General features: G+C 36.8%; 1 protein-coding gene across 2 annotated transcripts in view; it reads right to left on the bottom strand.

Moving 5' to 3' along the window:
- Nucleotides 1–26,997, bottom strand: part of CADM2 (cell adhesion molecule 2) — a 908,788-nt gene that overhangs the window by 216,926 nt on the left and 664,865 nt on the right. For both annotated transcript variants that reach the window (XM_067543384.1, XM_067543391.1), the window contains one exon: nt 4,242–4,391. In XM_067543384.1, the coding sequence (XP_067399485.1) occupies nt 4,242–4,391 (150 nt within the window). The remainder of the gene's footprint in view (nt 1–4,241; nt 4,392–26,997) is intronic.

Below are 26,997 nucleotides of genomic sequence, written 5' to 3'. Positions count from 1 at the left end.
CAAAGAGTACCAATGTCTCAAGCTAAAATATTACTTGTATAATTCATTTTATTCATAAATATTTAATCCATTTAATTTAAAGCATCCTTGAACACAAAACCTTCCTGTGTGTCAACAACAATATATATTAAATATAGGGAGAATACCAACTCAAAATATTGACATTATTTGCTTTTACTGTAAGGTAATTTGGGGTTGGAGTTAAATTTTGATATATATTTAGGAAGTGAAAATGAAAATGTGATCAATATCTTCGGTGTTCTGGTTGCAAACAATGAATAAATCATCATTCATAATACGATTAAATAATAAGATGACTTTTTATTGCACCTTTCATCCAAGGATCTTGGAGAATATTATCAAGATGAGTTATCTATATCTCACTAAACCCATTATTAGTCCCATTTTTCAGATGGAAAAAATGAAGACATAATGTTAAGTGACTTGTCCAAAGACACGGGAATCAGAGGTACAAGAACAGGTCAAGTCAGAAACAGAATCCTAAATGTTTTCCCATGTTTTGTTCATAAGCGTATAACATGTAGGCAGTAGCACTGCATCTAAATTATTCTAGAAAGAGACTCAGGTACAGAAGGCCAACTTTAATGATATGTGCAGATTTCAAGAGAGACAACTGCATGAAAAATAATTACTAGCATTTCTTTGAGATCAAACTGCCTGCTTATTCAATCACACAAAATTTGTAAGTCTATCAGTGCTTATCTAAATGAACACTTTGTTTGTGGCAAGCTGGTGTGTAAATCTCCCCGCACTAGCCTGCCACATACTGTCTATGTGGAACTTGCTGCTGTGCAATAATTCTAGTCCATTTTGATCTATCCGACTTGGAAACGGATGTAGATTAAAGCACACTAGGGAATTTCTAGAGTGTCAGTGAAATCCACACAGACACTTATTGAGCAACAGAATTGTGTGGGGTAGATTCACTCCAGTTTGCTGCTAACTAAGTACTCATTTAGACAAACTATCAATAATACGGCCATTAAGTGCATCCAATAATGTTACAGTCTCCTCCCATTCAGTCCAATGGTACTAACCAAGAAGGTAATGCTTCTTCTCAAATATATCACTGATTTATCTCACAAAAATAGACTATATTTACATTAAAATGTTTTTTTATCTTCAGAAATTGTCTTTGGATGAGACCACCAGGTTCTAGGTTCCTCTGTACCACTATCTTGTAGTGCTAGTTTTTGAAAACAGTAGGGCCTTCATGAAGAGTAGTGTCCTGGAGCGGGCATGTCACTCCTCCTCATCCACAGGTAACGTCTCTGCTTCTGGAACATGCTCTATTGCATGCTGTCAGTATCAGCTTACTCTCCTGCCACTGTACCCACTAGCCATATATTTGGTACTGGGTGCCATCATGATAGTACCTGAGCATCTTTCAAGTGTCTAAAAATAGAAATAATAGCACTCTCTGTATTCCTTCCAACCAATAGAAGAAATAGCTTGATTAGTTCCAGAGGAGTAGCCATGTTAGTCTGTTTTTAGCAAAACAGCGAGAATTCTTTGGCACCTTAAAGACTGACAAATTTATTTGGGCATAAGCTTTTGTGGGCTGAAACCCACTTCGTCAGCATATACATCCGTATGTATCCGGTGTATGCTGCATCCGACTAAGTGGGTTTCTGCCCATGAAAGCTTATGTCCAAATAAATTTGTTAGCTTGATTAGTGTGTGTTGAATAATTTATTGATGGAAAGTTAAGACAAGGCATGTTTTTTTAATATTTCATTCTGAATGTGGAGAGGTCTGTGGTCATTCTGATCTCTTGGGGGGAGTGAGCTTCATAGATCCAGTTCCTACAAAAGTTTTGTCTGTCTGTCTCCACTTATTCTTTTTCATAGACTTTATGGGTCCGGTAAACACAGCTGTACCAGGACATTTACATGGTTATGAAGGGAGAGAAAAGGTCTCATGCAGCTAGGGCCAAACCCAGAGAAGAGCTCTGAATGTCTGGGCACTGGAATCAATGGGTGAAGCAGATCTACTGCACCTAAGACCTATGCCTAAATGAGCAGCATCCAAATGAAATTCCTGTAAGAAGAAAAGGCTCTGACTCAGACTTCAGCTTGAACACTGGCCTCAGGATGGACTTAATGTTTTCAGAGCTAGAGTTCCTTCCTAGCAATACAAGACCCAAAAGGGAAAAATCTTGTAAAGGAAGTATCTTTCCTCTAGGCATGAGGGGAAACACACATAAACAGAGATACTGATTAAAGCTGTGAAAACATTATATGGGGCTCACTTCCCCTAGTAGTAACGTCAAAGATGGGAATGTCACATGAACAGGATGCAATGCCTTATAAATGTAAAATAATTGAATATGCATGATTTAAGGATCTACCATGCTTCTGGATCAATTTAGCAGTTTTCCTGTGTAAGAGATGCACAGTAATTCCACTGCAAATAAATCCTCACATATGCCTTAAAGCCTTAGGACAGAGCTTAAAGTTTGATAAAAACTGCAGTTCTTTAAGTTTACTTTAGCCTCCTGTATCTTCTATAGAGAATATAAAAATTGCTTACAAATACTTACTATGCAACAAGCCACTCAAATATTGTTGCTTCAGTTTATTATATAAGAGACATATTACAAACTTTAACAATTCTTAGTACAAATAGTCATAAATCTAGTTTATACAGCAAATGTAATTCCTACCAGAAATTAACTTGTCTTTTGTATTCATAAAATCTGTTTTTAGCATCCTTTAAAATGTCATTCAATGTATAAAAGCTCTAGATATCACAAATGTTCATGTGTTTCATCTATCAAAGAGCTCAAACCCACTCATCTTATCTACGCAGGTATTCCTTACTCATACAAAATCAGTGAGATTACTCACATGAGTAAGTGTTGCAAGATTGGGCTTTAGGAATATTAACACTTTACAAACCCTTCATTATGTATCTTTACTCCAACATTCATAATGTACTTAAGACTTAAAAGAAATTGCAAATCCAATGATTACACATTACAAAAAAAGTTAGACAAAGGAAAAAGGAATAATTTCAGTATCTTAATTAGATTCTGTTTAGCCTATTATATTTGTAGCAATTAAACTTATTCAGTTTGAAAATATTTTAACTGCAGGCTCTGTAGATATAATACAGCCACTTTTCAAATCTCCTTTTAATCAAGTACACAGGTCCACACAAAACCTGCTCTTCAAGCTTGATCCCGCAAGGTGCTAAGCTCCTTTGCCATCATCCAGTAAAACACATAATCAGTGCTTAACTTTAAGCACCTGAGTACTCCCATTTGCTGGATATGGGTCAGAGTGCTCAGCATCTTGCAGAATTGAGTCCTCGCTGAAGGATTAAATATAAACTCCATCAAGCTTCGCTAATGCTGGAACCAGCATCAAGGCTATTGCAGTTCTGAAGCCAAACAGAGATTTTATGAAGTTAGCCCTGTTAATTATCAAATGTTCTTTTACTTATGAAATCTAAAAGCATTCTCATGTTAACATTTTACCGGAAAAAATACATTTCTTGGCTTTTTCAGGTCAGGTGGAAGCAGAAATTTTAGTAGCATGTCCTACTAAATTAACAATGTTTGACTTATGGAAAGACAGAAATTGTTTTTAGTTTTTCACTGGGGTAGACCACCACCACCAAACAACCTATGCATCATGTAATTAGTGAAAACCAAGGCAACAAATATAAGTGAAATTGACAATTAGTTGTTTCAGTGAATAACCATGTGATGGTAACAGCACACTAATAGTTCAAAAAACAAAACACAAAATTCAATGAACTTGAGCCAAATACTGTCTATCCTTCCACCAACTACCATATACAAGATATGGCCTTTATGAGTTAGTATTTCCCCTCCCCACAATGCCATCCTTAAGTAGCCATTCAAAATATCTGAACAAGATTTTTCCAGTTCAACTTGCAATAATCATCGTGAAAAATGTTGTTCTTTTCCTCCGACCACTTAATGTAGGCAATGAAAATTACGTAAGAAATCAAGGTATACATTAAAAACAATACCTTCAATCAGAGTAACAGAAGTAGAAACAAGCACTGTATAGTTTATCAAAAAATTGCAAGTACTCTTTAAAGTTCATGCCTGGCACAGTGAAATATTTAATATTTAACATAATACATCATATTAAAGCAGTTTGGGAATAAATCAATCGGTCTCATTGTAAGATATTTGTTATTTATCATAAAATATTTCAAAATTATTAAAAAGAAAATATATTCACCTTTCTTGTCATCGAAGTACAGGGTCTGTTGAGCTGGATTTGACCACTGGAGGGAGGTGTTATCATTTTGATCAACCCTGCAGGTCAAATTTGCTGTTCCCCCTTCAACAACTGTAACATTCTGTGTGAGTGGAAACTGTCCTTGGCTGCCTGAAAGGAGTTATAGAAAAAAAACAAAACAGGATTACATGAAAGTTATATTAGCTTCTCACAGCCTGCACAGTCTGAATTTGATGTAATAGTCTTACCAAAGAAAAATAAATAAATAAATAAGATATACCAGAAATATGTTCTCTGTATCTGAGAGATAGCCAGGTTAAATTAGAAGCTGCAGTTTATTTAACAATATTAATTATTTTCTAGGAAGTATCCTCATCCTTCCCTCTTTAGCCACACAAACCAAAAATCATGTCCACAGGTCCATCTCTCTATATATTATGAACATGATAAAAGGGTACCAAAAAACTTAGACTATTTAAAACATCTGCTAAAAGCAGGAAATAAAAAATAAATGCAGGTGTTTCTCCAAAGTTCTACATGTTTAAAAAAAAGAAAAAGAAAAGAAAAGAAAAAGCAATATGAAACTCCTTCCCAAAATCAATACAGGATTATTATTTTTTAGTGAAAAAGATAGGATACCTTACAATTTGAGAATTTTCTTGATGGTTTTGTTTGCCAGTTTGGGGATTTTGTCAAGAACAGTGTGATGTGAGGAAGTATGACCTGGAGTTATTTGAGGATGGACTTGATGTAATAGTCCTGTTTCATCTCTAGCAAGAGTTACAGTTATTAATGAGAGCGGGAGGCCTTACTAGTAGGATATACTTCTTCTGCTAGAATCACAGGCATAAAGATTCTTATAATTGAGAAGTACAAACACAGATTGGCACAGAAGAGTGAGATGAGCCTGAAGAGGAAAACTTCCCTACAGTCCTAAATGCAACAAATAAACATGTTCATGCTTATGTCATATTATTACATCAAAGATGTTAATTTACAATATACCAGTAGTTGTACCAAATGCCCACAGATCTGGCATAACATTTTAGGATAAGTATCATATTTTAGTGTCACTCATCATAGAACTCTTCCCAAATAAATGAGGGGTTGGGGTTTATCCTATGGAGAAAGCAAAACTGATTAAAAACAAGTGAAATTATGTAACTATGCAAAGAAACAAAGTGAATAAAAGACAGATGCACACTACTGTTTGACTTGGTTATAGTGACAAGATGGAATCTAGGTCAGGTTTTGATGTCTTGTTCAGTAGCTTATGCAAAATGAGTTTTGTGGTGCTAATCCAGTTTCTGGTGGGAAAGCAGGCGTATCACAAAAACTATTACCACAGCTGACTGCCTTGTCAGTAATCACACAAGAAGTGCCAAAAACTGTCTGATCCTGAAGACTAACTATCTTCTCACAACTACAGGTGGACTTTCCAGTGGTCAGTGTGGGTAAGCTTTCTGCTGCTGCTTATGCTGCTCCTTTTCTGTGGAAAAATATAAGCAGCATCCTTCACAAGCACTCAATTTACACTAAATACTTTATTGCCTAAATTTTTGTATTCTGAACAAAATATATTAGCAGCAGTTGGAACAAAGGTTCTCTCAATAAATAAAATCAAATGAACTCAACACAGCTTTAAATTCTCTATTAAAAACAAAAAATGTTTCCCTGGCATGACACTACAATAGCTGGAGGAAACCTAGGACAAAAGAGTTGTCATCAAAACACCAAATTTGATCCAACTTTATTGGAGTTAAAACTACATTCTGTGTCAGTCATCTCCTTATTGCCTACATATAGTCAAAATTATACAGTCACTTGAAAAAACTTGATATTTAATGTGCCGAAATATTTATGGCAAGTAGAATATAAGGAATATTGAAGATACTAGAGTAAATTTAAATCATTGCAAGCAAATGCCAAAATTTTCATGACATCCACTGTATTTGATACTTCATTAATTTAATCCTGCTTCTTGAAACACACACATTAAAAATACCCAATGGATGAAAAATCATAATGAAGAAAAAATGAGAATGTGTGTCATTTTCCCCCTCACTTCTCCCTTTCCCAATACCAATGTTTCATGTGGCTTAAGTTCAAGTTTTAAAAATCCAGAAAGCACACACAGCATGCTATTACTTCCACTAAATTACAGAAGCTATCCAAACAAATAACCTTCTAATGCACAAGTTGTGGCTCAAAAGTTGTATGGGCTAAAAACACGTTTTGCATATAAAATACCTCAGTTTGAACTACTTTCACACCATTAATACAAGTTGCTAGTTCCGAGAGGACTGCAGTGAAATCCATCAGGTACATTAGAGAAAAAGAACAAGAAAAGATCATTTAAGGAACAAGTGCTCTACAAGCAACTGCTCTACAAAAGTTGCTCAAGACCCTAACTACTATAGGAAAGTTTCAGATACTGTGCTCACTGAGGGATCATTCCCACAAGGTGTTGAGCATGCTGGCCCTGATACAGGAAAGCACTAAAATACGTGTTTAATTTTAAGCACATGAACAGTTCCATTAAAGTCAACAGTACTTAAAATTAAGCATGTGCTTAAGTGCTTTTCTGGATTGGGACCATGCTGTTAAGCATCTCGCAGAATTGAACAATCAATTATTTAAACAGGTACTAAATCCTAATTAAGTCTTCATCTAAAAGAAAGTAGTTTCTGTAGCTGTTAACCCAGACAAGCTAGCAGCAAATTACAACAGTGCTGTTGAAGTCCCCTCTCTTAGGGGAGAAAAGCTGTAGTCCAGTGGAATTACCCTAGGTCTGAGACTTTGGAGACCAGATATATATTCCTAACTCACTCTTTGACTTACTACCTGACTTCAGGCAAGTCATTTAATATCTCAGTGCCTTGTTACATTATCTATACAAAAGGAATATTGATGCTTATTCACATTACAAAATGCTTTGGGGTCAGCAAATATTTTATACTGTGTTCATGAAGGATGTTATTTTGATTTGACAGGTATATAAGTGTTCCCAATTTCTCTCCTCCCATTTCAGTACTTCCCACTGGTAAAATGTAACACAGAAAGGCACAAGTTGAAAAACACTGAAAGAAAGAATACCAGAATACTTCAGTTTGAGTTTGGAGGTGTTGGTTTTGTTGTGAACATTATCCAAAGCAGGTTATATATACTTGGCTTCTATGTAATGCAGGAATAGAGGTGATACTTATTAGATTTGTTAATCTGTGTGGTTGTAATTTCTCATCCAAGCATAATTCCTCCAAAGGTCTCTTACAGAGTTAGAGGTTCTCGAGTGCTCCTAGGGCTATCCTTGTCTTAAGACCATCTGTCACATCTTTTTGGAGCTTGGTTGGCACTACTATCTCCATGATTTAACCTAGATGTAGAGATAGGGCAATAAACAGAAATTTTCTGTATCATAGGCTGCTTTTGTGATGCTTGTCGGTGGCATGGGGGAAGAGAACCTATTGCATTTTTTAGTGGAGTACACAGCTTTGTTTCTCTGAAGAAGGAGTTGATAATTTCCATTAGCACTAGCCCCTGTTGTTCTCCATAGGCTTTTACTAGTCAGCAAAAGCATGGACCTTTTTTTACAGGAGATGTCTCAAGTGTTTCTAAGGCCTCTAGAACTCATTGATGTTGGTATATGACACAGATAAATTCTTCATGACTGGTGAAGTTGTTAATGTCATCCATTCCAGTTTAGAGAGTTCTGCCTCAGCTCTTCCCAGAGGTCAGTGCATGAGTCTGATGATTGCATTACACAGTATGGGCTGATTAGCTGGTTCACTATGCAGTGAAGGTGGGTGGGGCTCTGACGGTATTGATTTGGGGGTTGCAATGACAGAGGAGAATAAGATTCTCTTTGCTTTTGTTGCCTCAGTGGTTCATTCCTGTAAGAAACCTTTGTGCTGTTGGGGATGTATCCACATGATTTTATACCATCAGCATACTAGCCTTCAGCCTATGCTCTTCATCTAACAGTTTGTTAGTGAATAGTGGAGATCTTTGCAGTAGATGTGGGAAAGAGGGTAAGTTGGGGTCAAGATGCTAACTGTGGGGGACATCAGGTGGTTACAATGCATTAGCAATTTGTTGGCACATTGGCTTTACATATTCCAATGAATATAGTTTCCCAACATCCCTGGGAGATATATAAATGTTATTACCATTGTTCATATGTGGAAATTAAGACAAAAAGAAAAGTTATAGGACTTGCTCAAGGTCACACAGGAAGCCTGTAGCAAAGATAAAATTAGAACAGATTTCTAATAAGTCCAATACTTGAACCACAAAACCATCTCTTTTTTCCTTTGACCATCCTTCCTAACTTGAATCTCCTCTCACTAATTCAGGATTTCCAGTTTCAGCCAAAACCAAGGTGCACAGGTATGAAAAAACACATGACTTGATGAGGGAGATATACAATAAAGGCTTAATTCAAACCCATTAAAATCAATAGTCAATATAAATCAAATCTTTCTATTCAGTAGGTTTTGGATCAGGCCTTAAAAATGTGTCCATCCTCTAAAAGGCAAACACAAAGTATGGTCATTAATGGTAGGAGAGGGGGGACAACTTTGCATTTCGAAATGACGCAGTGCTTATCTGATGGTGAGCATGAATATAAATTAGTTTTGGCTTGTTTTCTTAGAAAGACAGCTGAAAGGAAATTAAAAACAATGGTGGCATGATGAAGAATCCAAACATATTAAATCAATTTTTCAGGATTTCTTTACGTAGTTTTTCTCTCTCACACAATATGTAAATCTTTCCAAAGAGATAAAGCTTTATTTAGAGAAAACATCACAAGGTTAGCAGAAATTATATCCTGATCTGAAAATTAGAGGACTATAAATAGTCTAAAATTGGACTAAAGTCCAGGATTGGATTACTACATTACTTTTTCAGTTTTCCAGCAGGAATTAATCCTTTTGTTGTGTAGAGTTTATACCAAAAGTAAAACAGAAAGGTAGTCTTCTGGAAACTATGAAGCATGCTGATAAGTATACTGATACATGAAGAAGGGAGATGAAGAAATAAGTGTTGGTCTTAGTATCTGATTTCACTTCTAAACAGATATATTACAATTTATTGATACAATATTGACCACCAGATCATAGACTACAATTAAACAACTGATACATAAAAGACCTGAACCTTTTTCCCCCCTGCAAGGCAACCAGCCATTGGACAATTTAGGATGCACATTGAATTGCAGTCAGCCTAGTCAGAGAAACAGGAACTTGGCTTAATACCTCTAGAAGCAGAGAAGTACTTTTACTGGGTTGAGTGGCCTTTCCTAATTGTCTGTTTTGAATTATAACATTTTAGTTCCACATTTGGAAAACAAATACCTCATACTTAATCCGCAGCATGAATATCTCGATATCCCACACTAAAGAAAAAGGGGAACAAATGAAAAGTGTCTGATCTCCCACCACTATTTCCTCCATCAATAAAGCCACTTGCAAAGAAAATTAGGAGTTAACAAGAATATTGTAGGATTCACTACTGAAACTATAGATCCTAAAAGGGATATTGGAAATATTAAACAAAAAATTAATTGTTACCTCAAGAACTGAGCATTCTAGGTTTAAATTGCTAAAGTAGTCCAACAGACAACAGTATACATTTATAGTAACTGAATTCAGAGAGTGAGGAATTTATATATAAAATAGAAATGGAACGTATCTTTGTAACTTCCCTTTGAGCCTATATTTCTAGCTGCATAATTTTGCAACAGGAAACGATAAGACCAACAATTCAAGACATAATTCAGGTAGAGGCAATTTTAACTCTATATTCTCAGTGAAAAGAGCTTACAGATAGACTTTTTTTAAAATTTCACATAATTGTATTTTGTAAATTGTATTTAAACTAAGCTATAAGAGTAAATGAGAAAAAGTATGACTTCCAAGTTAAAAAAAAAAAAAAAAAAAGACTGAAAATATACTCAAAAAAGAGTGCTATTCCCTGTAATTTGATGGGAATTTAGCATAAACTCTTTTATAGATTCCTTTATACTGCATCCAGATTATGGGTCATAACATTTTTTTTCTCATATGCAATGCTAGAAAAACCGCAGTGGGGAAGGGAATTTATTTTTATTTAATTTCTTTGGATTTCTAAAAAGAATAAAAACGGGAAATTATCCATAACTTGGCGTGCCCAATATAAGTTACCAAATAAAAAAAAACAAATTTAAACTATGGTCTGTCCTCTCCACCAACCTCCTCAACCAACAGAACTGAACTTCCTACAGGTCCAGTGATTATGTTGCCTGCCTTAGACTTGATACACCTAGGCTCAATTCCTTGATCTATCACACACTTCTTGTGTGACCCTAACTTAGTTGCAGTGTGTTTCATGATCCCCATCTGTAAAATAGGGATAATAGCACTTCTCTACTTCAAAAAAAATTACACACAGATCTAAGTCCCATCAATCCCCTGCATCAGTCTGCGCAATTTAGAATATATCATTTGCTTCTATCCCAAAACAGAGACAGACATTGTGGCATGAGAATAGTAACTATTACCAAATACTGAAATGAAAAGAATTCAGTTCTCCCCACAGGAAGTGAACATAGAACACATAGTACAGAAATATCAAACGTTAAAATGCAAATGCTTGTAAAATGTTTTGCTAGAACCTTAGATGATGTAAATCTGCATAGCGCCATTGACTTCGTTGCCGCTATGGCATTTAAACTAGTTGAGTGAGTGAGTGTTAAAAAACCAAAGTAGAAATCCAAAGTGTTATTTTTTTAAATAATTATAATTTACACTAGCAGTATGCAATATTTGAAAAGCATACTGCGAATTCCTCAATTAAAAACTACATATAAAAAGCCTAAAACAGGTAGGAGTCAGATAATTTGTGATGGAAGATCTAAATGAGATCCATTCCAACATCATCCAGTGTCCAATTCTCACTCATTTTAATCTGTCCGGCTCCCTCATGATATCGCACAGCTAATCAGCGGTTCTGCAGTGAGACAGAGTGGCCCAGCAACCTATCCTCTAAAAGTCCACCATTCATTTAAAAACCTAGAGATTATCACACACTCAAATCAGGGTCAGAGATTACTCTATTTTTGAAAAAGTTCCATGGAATGTCTGAATGCTCATCATGCAAGATTGTCTTCCTAGTTTTGTGGGCTCAAAATGTTCAGAGAGAATAGATAATCATCCAAAGCTTTGGATGGTTATTTGCATAGAATGCAAACCATGATTGTTTCTGAGCCAGACACCGTTTTTTATTTTTCTTTAATGAATTCGTTAAAAATCTTAAACTAAGATCAACATGGGCCTCTATACAGATTTTTTTATTCTGGCAACGACCTCTCACCAGGAATGAAGGAAATATGAATAAAGTAAGTAAGTAGCATGAAACAGTGAGGTGTTTATGCATTCTGGTAATCCTTTTTTCAAATATATTCCATCTAGAATCAGTTTTGCAAGACAAAAAAACAAAAACAACCCAGCAGTCACATTATGGTACAAGTGGAAAAGTTTAATGGTGAAAGATGGTGTTCCTTTGAGGGAACTGCCAGAAAAAAGGAGATAGTACTGAAACGGAACTTCAATAATGCCTGGAAAGTTAATTATTTTGTGTTTTTAAAAAACACTATCTTTCTATAGTGCCATTTGAAGGGTCAATAATCAATACCTAGAGGTGACTATTTTCTCTTCGAACATGAAGAACACTTCAAAGACAGCTAGCTAAGCAAAGAGGAACCTATGACCACATTCAAAGACAGATTCAGAAGAAAACTAAATCATTTAACTATGTCCTATATTGAGATGTCAACCCGGAGAAAGTATTCTAAAAAATGATAGACAGTTGGTCAGATTCTTCAGGAGACAGGGTAAAGATGCAGGAAAGTCTAGGATAATGAGATTTTTCCACCCCTTTAAAATGGAAGGAAAAGCTGTTGGGTCAAATCACTGCTCTGTGGAATGTATATGTTTCAGGAATGCTTTATTCAGCCCAGAGTTAAAAAGATAACTATGGGCATCCACATTTTGCAGAGCTTTGTTCTGGAAGGTTTGACAGATACCAGTATATATATCATTGCCTGCAAATCAATTATTTTTGAAGACTTTCTGAATCAGATCACCCAGTTTGCTCTTTAAGCCTAACCAAACTGACTTTCTACAAACCGATGCTATTCATTGAACTACTTAGCTCTAGCTACGTATGCCAGAGCAGAAACTCATCTGTTCTTCAAATCCTCCCTATGCATACTGTATGATTTTGTTCTTACTGTTATACAGTAAACAGGGTAAGAAAAAAGAAATATATCCAAACCACAAATTACACCATCCCATCACAGAGTATAAAGTGTAACCAAGTGGCTTTGTATGTATTAAAAATAGTCAGGTAAACTCATATGGTATATATTTGAAAGTACTTGAAGAGAAAACCTTGTGATAGCTCAATGAAAGCCAATTCCCTTTTCTCCAATTCAGACTCTCCTTACCAAACCAGAACAAGAGAAAAGTATATTTAAACACTGATCTTGATCCTCCTCTTTATATTCTAGGGGTGGACATCAAAGGATCTTTCTGTAAGAGGCACAACTAAAATCAATAGTGTTCTTTCCTTGCTAATTGGACTTCACTATTTCCTTAAATCTCAGTTTACATCAAATGACATCGAATCAGATGTAAAGTTCTTTAGGCCCACATACCACATCAAACTTTTGAGTGATCTTTTTAATACTCATTCAATACTTTCAATGTGAGAGTCTGAAAGAATCCCCTATTAAAAACACCACCATGTATCTTGGTTCCTTTTTCCTATCCAATCACCATCTCTGTCTCTTCCTAACTAATTTTCTATTATTTTAGTAGCCAGTACAAGGAGGGGGAGAGTAGAAAGACAAAATTTGTTAAACTGTAATCAGAGAAGCCAGAAGCTGTATCAACATGTCATTCTCTCGTATGATTACCAAACATGTTCTCAGTGAAATATTCTAACTGAAAAGCAGATAAAACTATGACTATCTAAACATTACAATTAGGTAATTAAGTTTTGAATATTTGATTCAATAAACTTTTTTTAAAGTCTTCAAACAAACAGTCTGGTAATAACAAATATTCTGTATTGTAAAGTGAATTGTTAAAGGAGAGAAAAAATATCATAACCCTACTAGATGAGGAGCCTGATCCTGCAGATGGTTTACACCTAAACAAGCAATACCACAATGACTTTGCATTGATCAACATGTAGTTATATCCCAGTCAATTCAGAACATTCCCTGAAGGAATCATTTCTGTTTTTCAAAGAGCAAAAGCCACAGTGGTTAATAAGATGCGTTTTGCACTTTTGATCATTTGTTCATTTACAAAGATTTCATTTCTGGTGATTTCACCCATCATGTCAATGTTTACATTCTTTGATGTTCAAACTCTTTTGTAGTGCCAAACTAGATCTACAGAAACATTGCTCTGTTTAAGCAAATGGAAGTTTACTGTTAATTTAACTCAGAACTTGATATGTTCTGTAAATTTTATACAATTAAACCAGAATAAGGGATTTCACTCTGGGAATTTTGTGGTGATACAGTTTCAATTAACTAATTCTTATGGCTAAAATGCTACAAAATCCATTGTCCCAGATCCTCAACTGGTGTAAATATTCATAGCACCGTTAAAATAAAATTACAGAGCTATGACAATTTGCATCAGCTTAGGATGTGGCTCCTTATTCTCACGACTTGGACAATTGCTCTCAAATGTTATCCTGCATGATACATATGAAATACTTTTCCAACCACCTTCAATAGATTATTATGCATTTCTAAAAGACTGCGAAGGCCTCTTTCTATCTGTGCAAGTTTCTGAGTAAACTGACTGTCCAGATTTTATAATTTTCATAAAATGAATATTTGGGGGATCTACCTGGCTTGCTTCTATTAGCATTTAATAACATCTTTGTCTTTACACATGTAACTGACAGTTAAGGTTATATCCTGCCCTTCATTCATTCACAGAATCCTGTCCCCTAGTAGTCAATGTGTGCTTTGTGTGTTGATCAATTGCCGATAGGCTCTGATAAGTGTAATTTACTTATCGTTACAGATAATTCATCACATTCAATTATTTAATTTTGATACAAAATATTTACATTATTTTATTGGCTTTTCTTGTTTATCGCCATGGCCTATGAAATATCTACTGATATGGCAGAGCTGATGAGCTGCAGATCTCCCTGATGATTTAGGTCAGCAAGCAGCTCATGAATCCAGCAGATGTTTGTTGTCTAGGCCAATGGAAACCTTATGGACCCTTTCTTCTTCAAGTCCTCCCAGGAGCAAATGTTAGCACAGCAGATATCTGGATGTATGCCACACAGCAACAAAGACAGGAAAAAGCTGCTGTGGCATCTATAAGCATGGTACTGTATACCGATCATATTAGTTTTGTTTATCTTTAAGATTATTATTTACAAATACCATACTTACTGCATTCCCTTTATCATTATATTCCTGTTTTGAAGCTATGTATAGACCTGTGTTATTAAGTTCTGTGTTTTGTGTTATTAAGCTTCAGTGGACCACACATGTAAACTAGAACAAATATTCACTTGCATTATGTAACCTTTTGTTTCAAAACAACTTTTCAAAAGTGTGTACAGGAATAAGCATGCTGTTTTTAATCATGTGCCTATAACATGCTGGAAATGTTTGCCATAGTCATCTGTTTAGTTAGACACACAGTGTGGGATTCACGACGGCGACTTAGGTGCCTAGCTGCCACTTCAGGACCATAAATCCAAAATTTAGATCCTCAGAAGCTGTACTCAGCTGCTTCCTAACTATGTGGGTGCCTAAATTTCCCCAATGATGTCCCCTAGGGTCCTAAATTTCAGCCAGTAAATATGTTTATAGCTACCTCAGTCCCCACACCACCGAGCAGCTTAGTGTTCTCCTGCCTATCTCATAGAATCATAGAGTTGGAAGGGACCTCAAGAGGTCATCTAGTCCAACCCCCTGCTCAAAGCAGGACTAACCTCAGCTAAATAATCCCAGCGAGGGTTTTGTCAAGCTGCACCTTAAAAACCTCTAAAGATGGAGATTCCACCACCTCCCTAGGTAACCCATTCCAGTGCTTCACACCCTCCTAGTGAAAAACTTTTTCCTAATGTCCAACCTAGATCTCCCCCACTGCAACTTGAGACCGTTGCTCCTTGTTCTGTCATCTGCCACTACTGAGAACAGCCTAGCTCCATCCTCCCTGGAACCCCCTTTCAGGTAGTTAAAGGCTGCTATCAAATCTCCCCTCATTCTTCTCTTCTGCAGACTAAACAAGCCTAGTTCCCTCAGCCTCTCCTCATAAGTCTTGTGCTCCAGCCCCCTAATCATTTTTGTTGCCCTCCGCTGGACTCTCTCCAACTTCTCCACATCCTTTTTTGTAATGGGGAGCCCAAAACTGGATGCAATATTCCAAATAAGGCCTCACCAATGCCAAATAGAGGGGAATAATCACTTCCCCCGATCTGCTGGCAATGCTCCTACTAATGCAGCCCAATATGCTATTAGCCTTCTTGGCAACCAGGGCACACTGCTGACTCATATCCAGCTTCTTATCCACTGTTACCCCCAGGTCCTTTTCTGCAGAACTGTTGCCTAGCTTATTGGTCCCCAGTCTGTAGCTGTGTATGGGATTCTTCCGTCCAAAATGCAGGACTCTGCACTTGTCCTTGTTGAACCTCATCAGATTTCTTTTGGCCCAATCCTCCAGTTTGTTTAGGTCCTTCTGCATCCTATCCCAACTTTCCAGGGTATCTGCAGACTTACTGAGGGTGCAATCTACCCCATCCTCCAGAACATGTTGAACAAAACCGGCCCCAGGACCAACCCCTGGGGCACTCCACTTGTGACCGGCTGCCAGCTAAACTTGGAGCCATTGATTACTACTCGTTGAGTCCTATGCTCTAGCCAGTTCTCTGTCCATTTTGTAGTCCATTCATCCAACCCATACTTCTTTAACTTGCTGCTAAGAAAACTGTGAGAGACCATATCAAAAGCTTTGCTAAAGTCAAGGTATATCACGTCCACCGCTTTCCCCACATCCACAGAGCCAGTCATCTCTTCATAGAAAGCAATCAGGTTGGTCAGGCATGACTTTCCCTTGGTGAATCCATGTTGACTGTTCCTGATCACCTTCCTCTCTTCCAAGTGCCTTAAAATGGATTCCTTGAGGACGTGCTCCATAATTTCTCCAGGGATTGAAGTGAAGCTGACTGGTCTGTAGTTCCCTGGATCCTCTTTCCTCCCTTTCTTGAAGATGGGCACTACATTTGCTTTTTTCCAGTCATCAGGGACCTCCCCCAATTGCCACGAGATTTCAAAGATAATAGCCAATGGCTCTGAAATCACATAAGCCAACTCCCTCAGCACCCTCGGGTGCATTGCATCTGGCCCCATGGATTTGTGTATCTGATCTGCTGGGCCCAATCCAGTAGGTGTGTGCAGAGACCACCTTGGCACAAAACACAGCCAAAGGTTGTGATGTTCTTTATTATATTCAATATCCCACTGTTTAGAGCACTCACTCAGAACACGAGATACCTGGATTCAAATATGCACTCTGCCGTTGTGGACCAAGGATATGAACTTACGTCTCCCACCTCCCACTTAAATAGTCATTGGCACTGGGACATGAACTTACATCTCAAGTGAGCGACCTAACCACTGGACATCAGAATCACTCTCTCTGACCCAATGAATACATCAGTATTTTATACAAACTTGAATTACCCACAGGAGAGGTTGAAACAGACCCACCCCATAATCTCTATAGCCCAGTGGCTAGGGCATTCACCTGGGGATTGGAGTCTTGGTTTCCCCGAGGCAAGGTGAGAGGTCTAACCACTGGACTTTTTATAAGATAGAAAAAAGCACCTCCTTCTCAAAAACTTGACATAGGCACCTAATTCAAGGAGACAGTTCACAGCTGTGAATCCTGAGTGGAGGGAGGCACCTCCCTCCAGCCCAGAGTTAAGCCCTAACTCCCTCTGAAGGGCAGGCTTTAGGCCACACTCGTCTCCTCAGCACTTAGGCCGCTCCATACTCAGGTACCTAACTCTCCTTCTTGTTTGCACTGGGAGTCTGGGGACCTAACCTGAAGTTAAGAATTCCATTTGGCAGCAGAGCACCTAGGAGTTAGGCACTGCAATGCTTAGCCCCTGCCCCCCTTTGGGAATCCTGCACACAACACCCATTTGTTTTAAAAATTTACTTTTATAAATGATACAGAGTTGTGTGTCTAAACCCCTTAGCTGACTTTGAAAGTTTGAATCTAGAATGATACATTTTTCATTGTTACTTTCATTCATTACAAACATCACATTCCACTATAAGAGGATAGTTTCACCACTGTCCTATACAACAATTGGAATGTCAATGCATGTTTCTATCTCCTGCATAAAGCTCTGGTTCTTCCTTGGAGCCATGTAATTTTGGTACGTCTTCTTGCATCAAGGATTCCTTACAAATAAAAATAAAAATGCATAGTCTTTTTGCTGCACAATTAATGTAGTTTTACCTACCAGCTGCAAGTGTACCCTCAAACACTTCTGAAAGTGTGTCTTGTGTTTATTAAAATTCCAGTAAAACAAAGTTATAAAATAGCCACGTTATTGTTTTAGTGTTTCACTGAAGTTTAAAAATGTATAAAACACAGCAAATCTATGGAACAAAATTAAAAAAAAAAAAATCTACTGAAATATAAGAAAACTGTGAGTATATTGATATATGCATTAAAGTAATTTTCTAGATCAGTGAATCCATGTCAGAAATGGTTGCCTATTCTAAAATAACACTTCTTTCTTTGCTCTAAAAATCTTTTAGTTGAAGACTCTTACTTTATAAATTACTGAATTATTTTAAAGGTGATTTGGTACCTAATAAAACGTTGAGTTGAATGGTTTTCTTTGTAAGGCAACTGCTGTGTCTGAATACAACTACTGGGAAAGTGTGTGCTAAATTTGTTCTGTATGTTAGCAAGAATTAGTTTGCTTTGCATATGTTTAATACTAGACAAAATAAAGGCTCAATTGACAGGGTAGCTAGAAAGTTCCATTCTGGATCACATCAGTGTCTCTAAGTCTTTGTGATTTTGTATATAAAAAGGGATTTTTCAGGACTAAACTGCAACAGTATTTTATCATGAGTAACAAGCAGAAGTGCAGCTGTAGTAGTATCTGTAAAGACTGGGATGGAAAGCTGCTGCCAAGTGCCAGATTTCAGTGGATTGGAATGAACGAGTGCTATACACATCTTCACACACCAAACTCCGCATCTTCAAAAAGTAATGTTGCCCTCTAATATTCTATTCCACGTCAGTAATCAGGGAAAAAACCGCTCAGGTGTCAAGGACAATTAGTCCCACTTGTAGTTCAAGGATGGAGGAGGGGCACAAGTCCTGTGATGCACAACGTGAGAATGACATGAGAGTCCTTTTGTTAATTTTCTTAAGGATGAAAATATTTTATTTTTTTAAATTCTTCAAAAGAAGTGTGTTGTCTAGTTAGAGAATGCAGATAAAAAAAATGGGGCTCCAAACAATATTTATTGATGTGGAGTTTTCAGTTTAGAGGGTGAGATAATCTCTCTTACTCGACCAACTTCTGTTGGTGAAATGGACAAGGTTTTGAGCTGTATATGTTTGCATATGTGGGTCCAGTAAGAGAGATTACCTTATCCATATCATCTCTCATGTCCTGGGACCAATATGGCTGCAACACCACTGTATAAAGTTTAGAAAGTAGATAGTTCTGAGTGAATAGTTTGAGTTATAATAGGCACATCTGCATACAACATTTGTAGAGTTTTCTTTGCAAAAGGTTCTGCTATATCTTTCCTACCTCTACTAGCATTTAAGGTTTCTGGTTTTAGGCCAAATCAAAGAAAATCTCAGAAAGGAAATATCTGAGCAACATATTCACCCAAAATACCTAAAATTTGCAGATTGGGGGATTATTTGCACACCCTTAAAAATCTCCCAAACTCACTAGAAGCACAGGGTCAGAAGGCTCTGGAGATGGGAGGATATTTGATAATAGTATTTTTTTCAGCTCCAATACACAATAATTTTAATTCCTAAAAAGTAAGCCATAAATAGCCTAAGAAAGAAAGAAAGTTATGTGTTAGGGCAGTACTCACTAGCAACACCATTGCAAAGAGAGAGACAGTGAGTGTGTAAGCTCTTCACATGAAAGTGGAATGCTCCAAATATCATTCATGCCTAGGACAGGTCAAAAATTACAAGAGACACATACTGATTTGATGTCTGTCCTTTGATTCAAGGTTAAATAAACTCTCCATATTGAATTGAACTTGTTATTGTTATTGTTATGAAGTACATCCACCTATTCATTCATATTTGGGGTCAGGTCTTCAAAAGTGTTTTAACTTGCTTTCTGAGTTTAAACCATGTCTCATATCTGAGCAAATTTTTTTAATTTTATTTTTTAACAGAGCAGCAGGAAATGCCACATAGTTGTGGGGGGGGGGGGGTTGTTTGTTTGTTTTAAAAATTGCTACTTGGTTTTGCCTCAAATCCCTTTTATTCCTCCCTTTCAGTATGTATGTTTGTTTGACATTAACCTGTTCTGTAACCAGCTCTGTAGTGTTGTAGCCCGTGGGCTGAAATCTCCCAGATGTCCTGGTCCTTGCAGATCTATTTCCCATTGGAGGAGAAATCAGTGACATGGAGTCTGGGTGTATTTTAACTGTAACTTGCTTTATTTACATATATACCCCAATCCTGGAATGCACACAAATAGCAACCAGGCAATCCCTTCTTTCAGAAATCTCAGCCTAATTCCTGGAGAATGGATTCCGTTCTTGAGGCAGTCGGAGTCCAAGGCTTCAAGCAAACTCTCCTGTTGCTTGTTCAGCTAACTCTACTCAGAACCTTGCGTAACAAAACTACCATGACCACTGAGTTTGGGAGAGATCTATAAACTCTTATACATACTTCCAATTCATTTCTAGAGCATCCACTTCATTTTTCAATTCGTTTTCTTCCAGCACAACCACCATTGCAGAAAATGGGTTAATCAAAACCAACAGTGCCAAGAATAGTCAAGTACAGGGCAGGAAAAGCCTGACCCGTTCTAAAATAATCTGTTTATAATAAATCCGAAAAAACAAAGAATTTGAATTAAGGCTCTAATCAGCTTGAAAGATCAAATAATTTTAAAAACACTTCAGCCAAAGGGGGCTCCCTGAAGTGCTCTGCCAAATCCACCTCGTCTGTGTAATTGGTTGTGTGCGTCTCTCTCTCGCTCTCACACCCCCCCACCCAACCCCCAACATATTTTGAATCTTAGAAAAGCCTAGCCTAAGAGTTCAGTTTCTTTACATCACATTTAAATTCACATACATAGGCAACTTAAGCATTTTGAGAGTTATAAATGTATGTTTTAAGATACTGAAAAAAACTGTGTGGCTCTAGCTAAAACATAAATTTACCCTGGCTTCTGAGCAGTGCAAAGACAAGACAACTGTTACAGTGTCTGTCCCACTGAAAAATATCTAACATTTACACAGCTTTTGGGCAATTATTTTGAAAGAATAAAATCACTTTCGCTCATGCATCTCATTTCTATGCACGAGCGCATTCTTCTCTGGGAATACGCATGGATACTCAGAAAATGTCCTCCATAACAATTCCATGGCAATAGAGGTAAAGTCTTGTTTATACGTTCAGCAACAGCTATTTAAACATAGCTGTGTATATATGCACTGAGCCAGAAGGCCAATAGACAATTTGTTTGCTGGTCTAGTCCTTGAAACAGGTCAAAGAGTCAGTACTGCTTCATTAACACAATATTAGGTTCTGATTTCATATTTTTAAGTTTTTCCCCACAGCCATGGAGCGAATGTACTTTTTCACATGTTCAAATGATTCCAAGAGTCAGGGCTTTAAGAAAAACATGAAATATTGCAAGACTTGTGATAAAATCAGAGGGTTGGCAACAAACATCTTACTAAAATGTAAAGGCAGCTGTCACATGGGGAGCTGCAGTTGAACTCAGAGCCCCACTCATTCAGCTTGATCATGTAGGCTTTACTCACTTAGCTGTTACTGGGCTAAAGGAGGTGGGGTAAGGGAAAGAGCACTATAGCTCTGAGGCTTAGAAGTGACAGAGGCTATACTAAAGTGGAGAGGAAGACTCACTTGGTGGTTCTAGCACGGCCACCGGGGGGTGCTAAGAGGCAAGTGTCTCCTTCTCACCTTTCTAATCCAGCATCTCAACCATATACCAGTCAAGATCTAGATCCGTCTCTTCTCACAATAAGAGAAAGGGAACGGAGTTTGCCATTTTACCCAGTTCCTGACTGAAGATACTGACAAACAGAGGAAGAGACACGAATGCAAATGATTAGAGCTGGGTTTTTTTGTTTGTTTTTTGTTTTTTAAATTGTGTTGTTTTTTTTTTAAATAAACACAGATCTTTTGCTGAAAATTTTCACTGAAGTTTTATAATTCTGACATTTTTTCCACTCAGCTCTGTATCTATCGTAGCAAAGAAAATAAAAAAAAGAAAAGAGATCCAAAAGCAAGCTATATCACATCAATTTTACAGATAATTTTGTGCCAAAATGTTAGAATAAAATATGCTGTAATAAAATAAATCTTTCAGCTTCCAAAACTCATGCCAGATGCCCTTGGACCAAGCACAGATACCCAACACCAAATGGACTTTTATCTGAAATAACCAACAAGTTCACTTGCTAAAGCTTTCAGTTTGAAATTTTGTAGCAACCACCACCAGATAGTGACAGAGGAATTAAGGAAATATTTTTGCTACATCTTATCACTTATTATGGGATGTGTGTTGACTTTAAGGTATTGACTGTGACTCACTTTCTAGATTTATCAACTTTGGAAGGAAGATTTGTTCTAGAAGACTTGCTCTTAGCGATTAAAAAACTCCAATCATTTTCTCTCTCCTGTGGTGCTAAATACAATCAGAAATCTCTTCCAATACAAATAAAAACTTATAGGAACAAATGAGAGCAGCCACATATTATTTGAAAAGAGATTAAACAAATTTACATACCAAAGTTACTGAAATTAAACACATTCAATCAAAAATACATTCATAACACCTGAAAATATTTGCAAAACACTTGCCATCACGATGGAAAGTCAGTCTAAGAAAAATCTATTGCAGGCAACATTTGCGTGGTTGGTATGTGTACAAGAAAGCTACCCAAGAAGAGAGGACATAAAATGTGTTAATTACAGCCAGCTCAACAGTACAAAAAGAATGATGATACAAATAAAACAATAAGGAATAGAGAAGTAATTTCTCTAACATATATGTCCCCCTAGAGCATCTCTGCTATTAAAAATTAGGTGAAAATGCTAAATTTATCTATCAAGTGAGCAAACTTCTTGAAAGGCGGAATGAGCCTTGCTAGTATGTGATCATCCACAGATTACTGAATTCAGAACTTAAAGTAAGTCAAACAGCAAAACAAAAAGGTTTCCCACACTGCCTGTTGGATTTATGGTGTATGCAGTCTATGATTATTACAAATCACATGGAGTAAGTTTACATGGTGTTACAAACAAAGACATGTTCTCTGCTTCAAAATGTTTACTCTATATATATATATATATATATATATATATAAAAGAAAGGTTAATTTTCTAGAGTGCTAAAGTGATTTGGAAGCCTAAGACCCATTTTAAAAAGTGACTTAGGCACTTTGGAACCCAAGTGTCTCAAAAAACAAGTGGAACATAGGCATTAACTTTATTATTAGACTAAACAAGGCACATGTAAATCAGAAAGGAGAAAGGCCTTTGGTTGCCTCTGAGGAGGAAATTAAGAAGGATTATTTGAAGGGATCAGTTTTAAGGAGGGATATATAAAAGAGGAGAGGAAGAGGGGTTGCTAACTGGATGAGACAGGAACATTCTTTCAAATCCTAGAAAGATAAAGGAGGAATAAAGGGAAATGATGAGGAATAGCACAAGAGAGGACCAAGAAGAAAAAAGAAAAATATTTCAAATTTCAAAAGAAATATAAGGAGAAATAAAGTTATATATGCTTCGTAAATGAGAATGAGGAGTTTGAATGTGATGCTGTTGGGATTAAAGCCATTACAGGGGTCAAAGAGGTGAATGACTAAATTAGAGCACTGGGAAGGAAGACAAATCTTGCATCTATGTTTTGGAAAAACTAGAAGGGAACGAGAGGGATGAAAGGCAGGAAGGCTAAACAAAGATTATGACCAAGATTTTTGAACAGTGACTAGTGATTTTGCATTCATCAGTTTTTAGATAGCCAACACGAGAAACTTTAAATTAACCTGGTTTTCAAAGGCCAGGTGCTCAGTGCTTTCTGACAAAGTGAGGTACCCAAAACCAATAGTGAATTTTGAAAATCTTTTCCTGCAACAATCTAAGTATTGACAAGGGTTTTAGGAATGGGGAAAGTGAAAAACGTTTGGACTGTGGCAATAGACAAGACAGAAAAAACAAAATATAAAGAAGATTAGCGGGAGGGCGGGGTGTGAATCAAAATGTTATACCAAGTTAAAAATCTGGAAAACAGGAAGGATGGTGCAGTTCTCAATGGAGATAGAGGAGAATGGAAGTAGAAGAGAGGAATTAGCAGCAAAAAAGAAGTTCAATTTGTAACATATTATAAATCGAAGTCTGATAAAGAACAAGGATTTTATCTTCTGTCCCATCTAGTAAGACCTTTAACAATCTGAATCAGGTACAAAAGACAGCATTCAAGTTTTCACCTTTCTGGGGGGTGAATCACATGGATTTACTCAAGTACTTTCACAAACCCACTTCTACATTTTGAAGAGCTGATCAAAAATATTCAATCAGTAAAACGCCAATGTGTCAAAATCAAAGCATTCAATGTGATTGTGTCAATTATTATATTTCAATCATTCCAAAATACTTTGTTTTGATTTTTGTTTTCGGAATGAAATACACAACCTTGTCAGAATGGAATAATTTCCAATTTTTTTTTCAAAATTATTTTTCATTTAGAATTTTATTTTATTTTTTAAATAGTGATTTAATCTTAGCAAAATGAAATGTTTTGAACTGGCAAAAAAGTTTCCAGAAATTTTATTTAATGGAAAATTTCACAATTTTGAGTTTTTGTTCCAATTTGGTGTGCATATTTAAGTCAAAAGTTCCAGAGGGGTAGCCATGTTAGTCTGTATACAGCAAAAACAACGAGAGTTCTGTAGCACTTTAAAGACTAACAAATTTAATTTCTGCAGGCATAAGCTTTTGTGCGCTATAACCCTCTTTGTCAGATGTGACGAAGTGGGTTACAGCCCACGAAAGCTTATGCCTGAAGAAATTAAATTTGTTAGTCTTTAAAATGCTACAGGACTCTCGATGTTTTTATTTAAGTCAAGTTTCCCATAGAACAGAAATTCAAAGTTTCAACTAGCTGTAATATTTTGGCTTGCATTATTTAGTGTACCCACTTACATTCAAACATCAAAAAGGGGGCTCCAAACAGAGAATGAAGAGACATTATCTATCACAGGGTAATGGGAAATGCAAGAGTTTTGTAAGCAAGAGTATAAAACAGATCACCCAACTTAGGTTTCCAACCAATTTTCATTCTGCTCCAAATTGGGGGATGAAGGAATTGGCAGACTAGAAGTCTTGCACAAGGAATCCATTTTAGCAAAGCTCATTTCCTAGGAAGTGGTCCAGAATCAATTTCTGCCATATTAACTTGTGAAAACAAAAAAACATCAAAACAAGCAATATATAAAAGATTTAAAAATCTTTGTTTTATGTTCAAACTCTAAATTCTACAAAATTTAAAGGAATCAAAGCTAGCGTATTAAGAAAAATAAAACTACCTCTACTGCTAACCATAAATTATGTATAGAGAAGGCATATTTACTAGTGCTGCTAATAATGCAGAACATCTCTGAATGAGCATTGACTGCTGAATACCTCATGTTCTTTTATGATGAATTATGCAGCAGGTTCCAATACCAGAACTGTGCTAAGGTGCTAGAGTTCATATTCATGAGTGCTTGAGAGTCATTCAAAAAAAAAAAAAAAAAAAAAGACAAATACTGCCTTCTTTCTTGTACACATAGGTCCAACACTTTAAGAATAATTGCTATCAACATACAAATGGATACAATGAAGAGTGCCTGCTCAGATAAAATTATTTTCTCTCTCTTATTTGTCTTTCAAGGACACAGCTGGGTAAAATTTCAAATAACCTTTGTAAGAGTTATGCATCCAAATCCCATTAACAATAATCAAATTGTGAACATAACCGGCATACCAATTTGAATATTTCCTCCATCAGGTATATTTAATTTTCAATAAGGGATCTTTTTCCTTGAGCAAAATGAGAATTATGACCAGTTTGTATCTCCTGAAAACTTGAAGATTCACAACATTTTAACACACAAAAAAGTGCTTTATGAATTGATGCATTAAGTGGTTTGAAACCCAGGCAGGACCTTTCTGCTTATGGGACTTCGATTCAATACACCCAATTAGAAATAAACTAGAAGAAAAAAATATTTGCTTTCCCATCCAAATGGCACCAATTATCATTTCATACACACACCCACACTTGTGGGTGAGATTATGTTTCCATTGGCCTCTAGAGTTTATGATTATTAGCCCTTACTTATAAAAAAAAAAACCCTTGATCCTAAATACACTGATGTGACATAGAACTCACAAAATTATTTGGAAGATTAATGGTGTTCTCTCGTGGAGTTACTAAAAAATAACCTCAGCCCCTTGTTTTTGCTCAGAGTTGTGTCACTCTTCACTCCTGCTTCCTTTCCTGAGCCCAGGGAGTAACCTCCATATTCATCTACTACGCCACTTACAAAGCACCAGAAGATACATCCCCCTCCATCAAGGAATGAGCTGATTTCCAACTCCTGAAGCTATGTGCACAGCCACTGATCTTGCTTCCCTACCTCCCAGTGTAACCCTCTTGATTCCCAACCTGAGTAGTATGTTGGAAAACAGTGGAAGGTCACATTGGAATCAAAGGGCAAGAAGAGGCAGGGCGTGGCCAGACTTGATTTGCTCAATTTCCAGACCAATTGCATCTAGCAGTGAGAAATCCTTCCCCATTTGTACCCTTCCACGTAGTCTCTGAAAAACTCTGTAAATTAGCTAGTTCACATATGATTAATCTTAATCCTAAAAATTAAGAGACAAATCTTCCACATGAAGAGGAACTTGGAATTCAGGACTCAAAGACAAATAGTCAGGTATGGTGAATAGCTGCATCAAAAATAGAACACTGAGAAACTAAGGGATTAATACAAGATAAAGTCTACTTTACTGTGATATCTAAAATGCAAACAGCAGCCCAGAAGAGCTCCTCTTATTCTTAGTCAACATACTGAATCCCACTTTAAGTATGTCCACACTGCATGATTATTTTGGTAGTGTGTCGAGGACATATGCGTTTAGCCCCCCTATCATGGTATAAATAAGTGTAGGTGGTGAGGCATGGCTTAGGCGAATAAAGGACATACCTGAATGGGGTGGGTACGTACCCTACAGAGTTTTATTTGCTCAAGCAATGCCATGCCAGCTACATGGTTATTTTCAGTAGTATAGTGTCCCTCTGCCTCCCCACCACTGGAACCTTTCCCTGTCCCAGGAAGAGACTCTGGCAGCAGCAAAAGGCTCTGGCAGGGGGAGACAGCACAAAAAGGCTCATGCAACTGTCTGCCATAGAG

This window comes from Emydura macquarii, unplaced genomic scaffold (assembly GCF_026122565.2).
Source record: "Emydura macquarii macquarii isolate MOO-44397 ecotype Brisbane River unplaced genomic scaffold, CSIRO-AGI_Emac_v2 contig_75, whole genome shotgun sequence".
Classification (NCBI taxonomy): Eukaryota; Metazoa; Chordata; order Testudines; family Chelidae; genus Emydura; species Emydura macquarii.
Note: the sequence above shows the minus strand (reverse complement) of the source record. Positions and strands in the feature narration are given on the sequence as shown.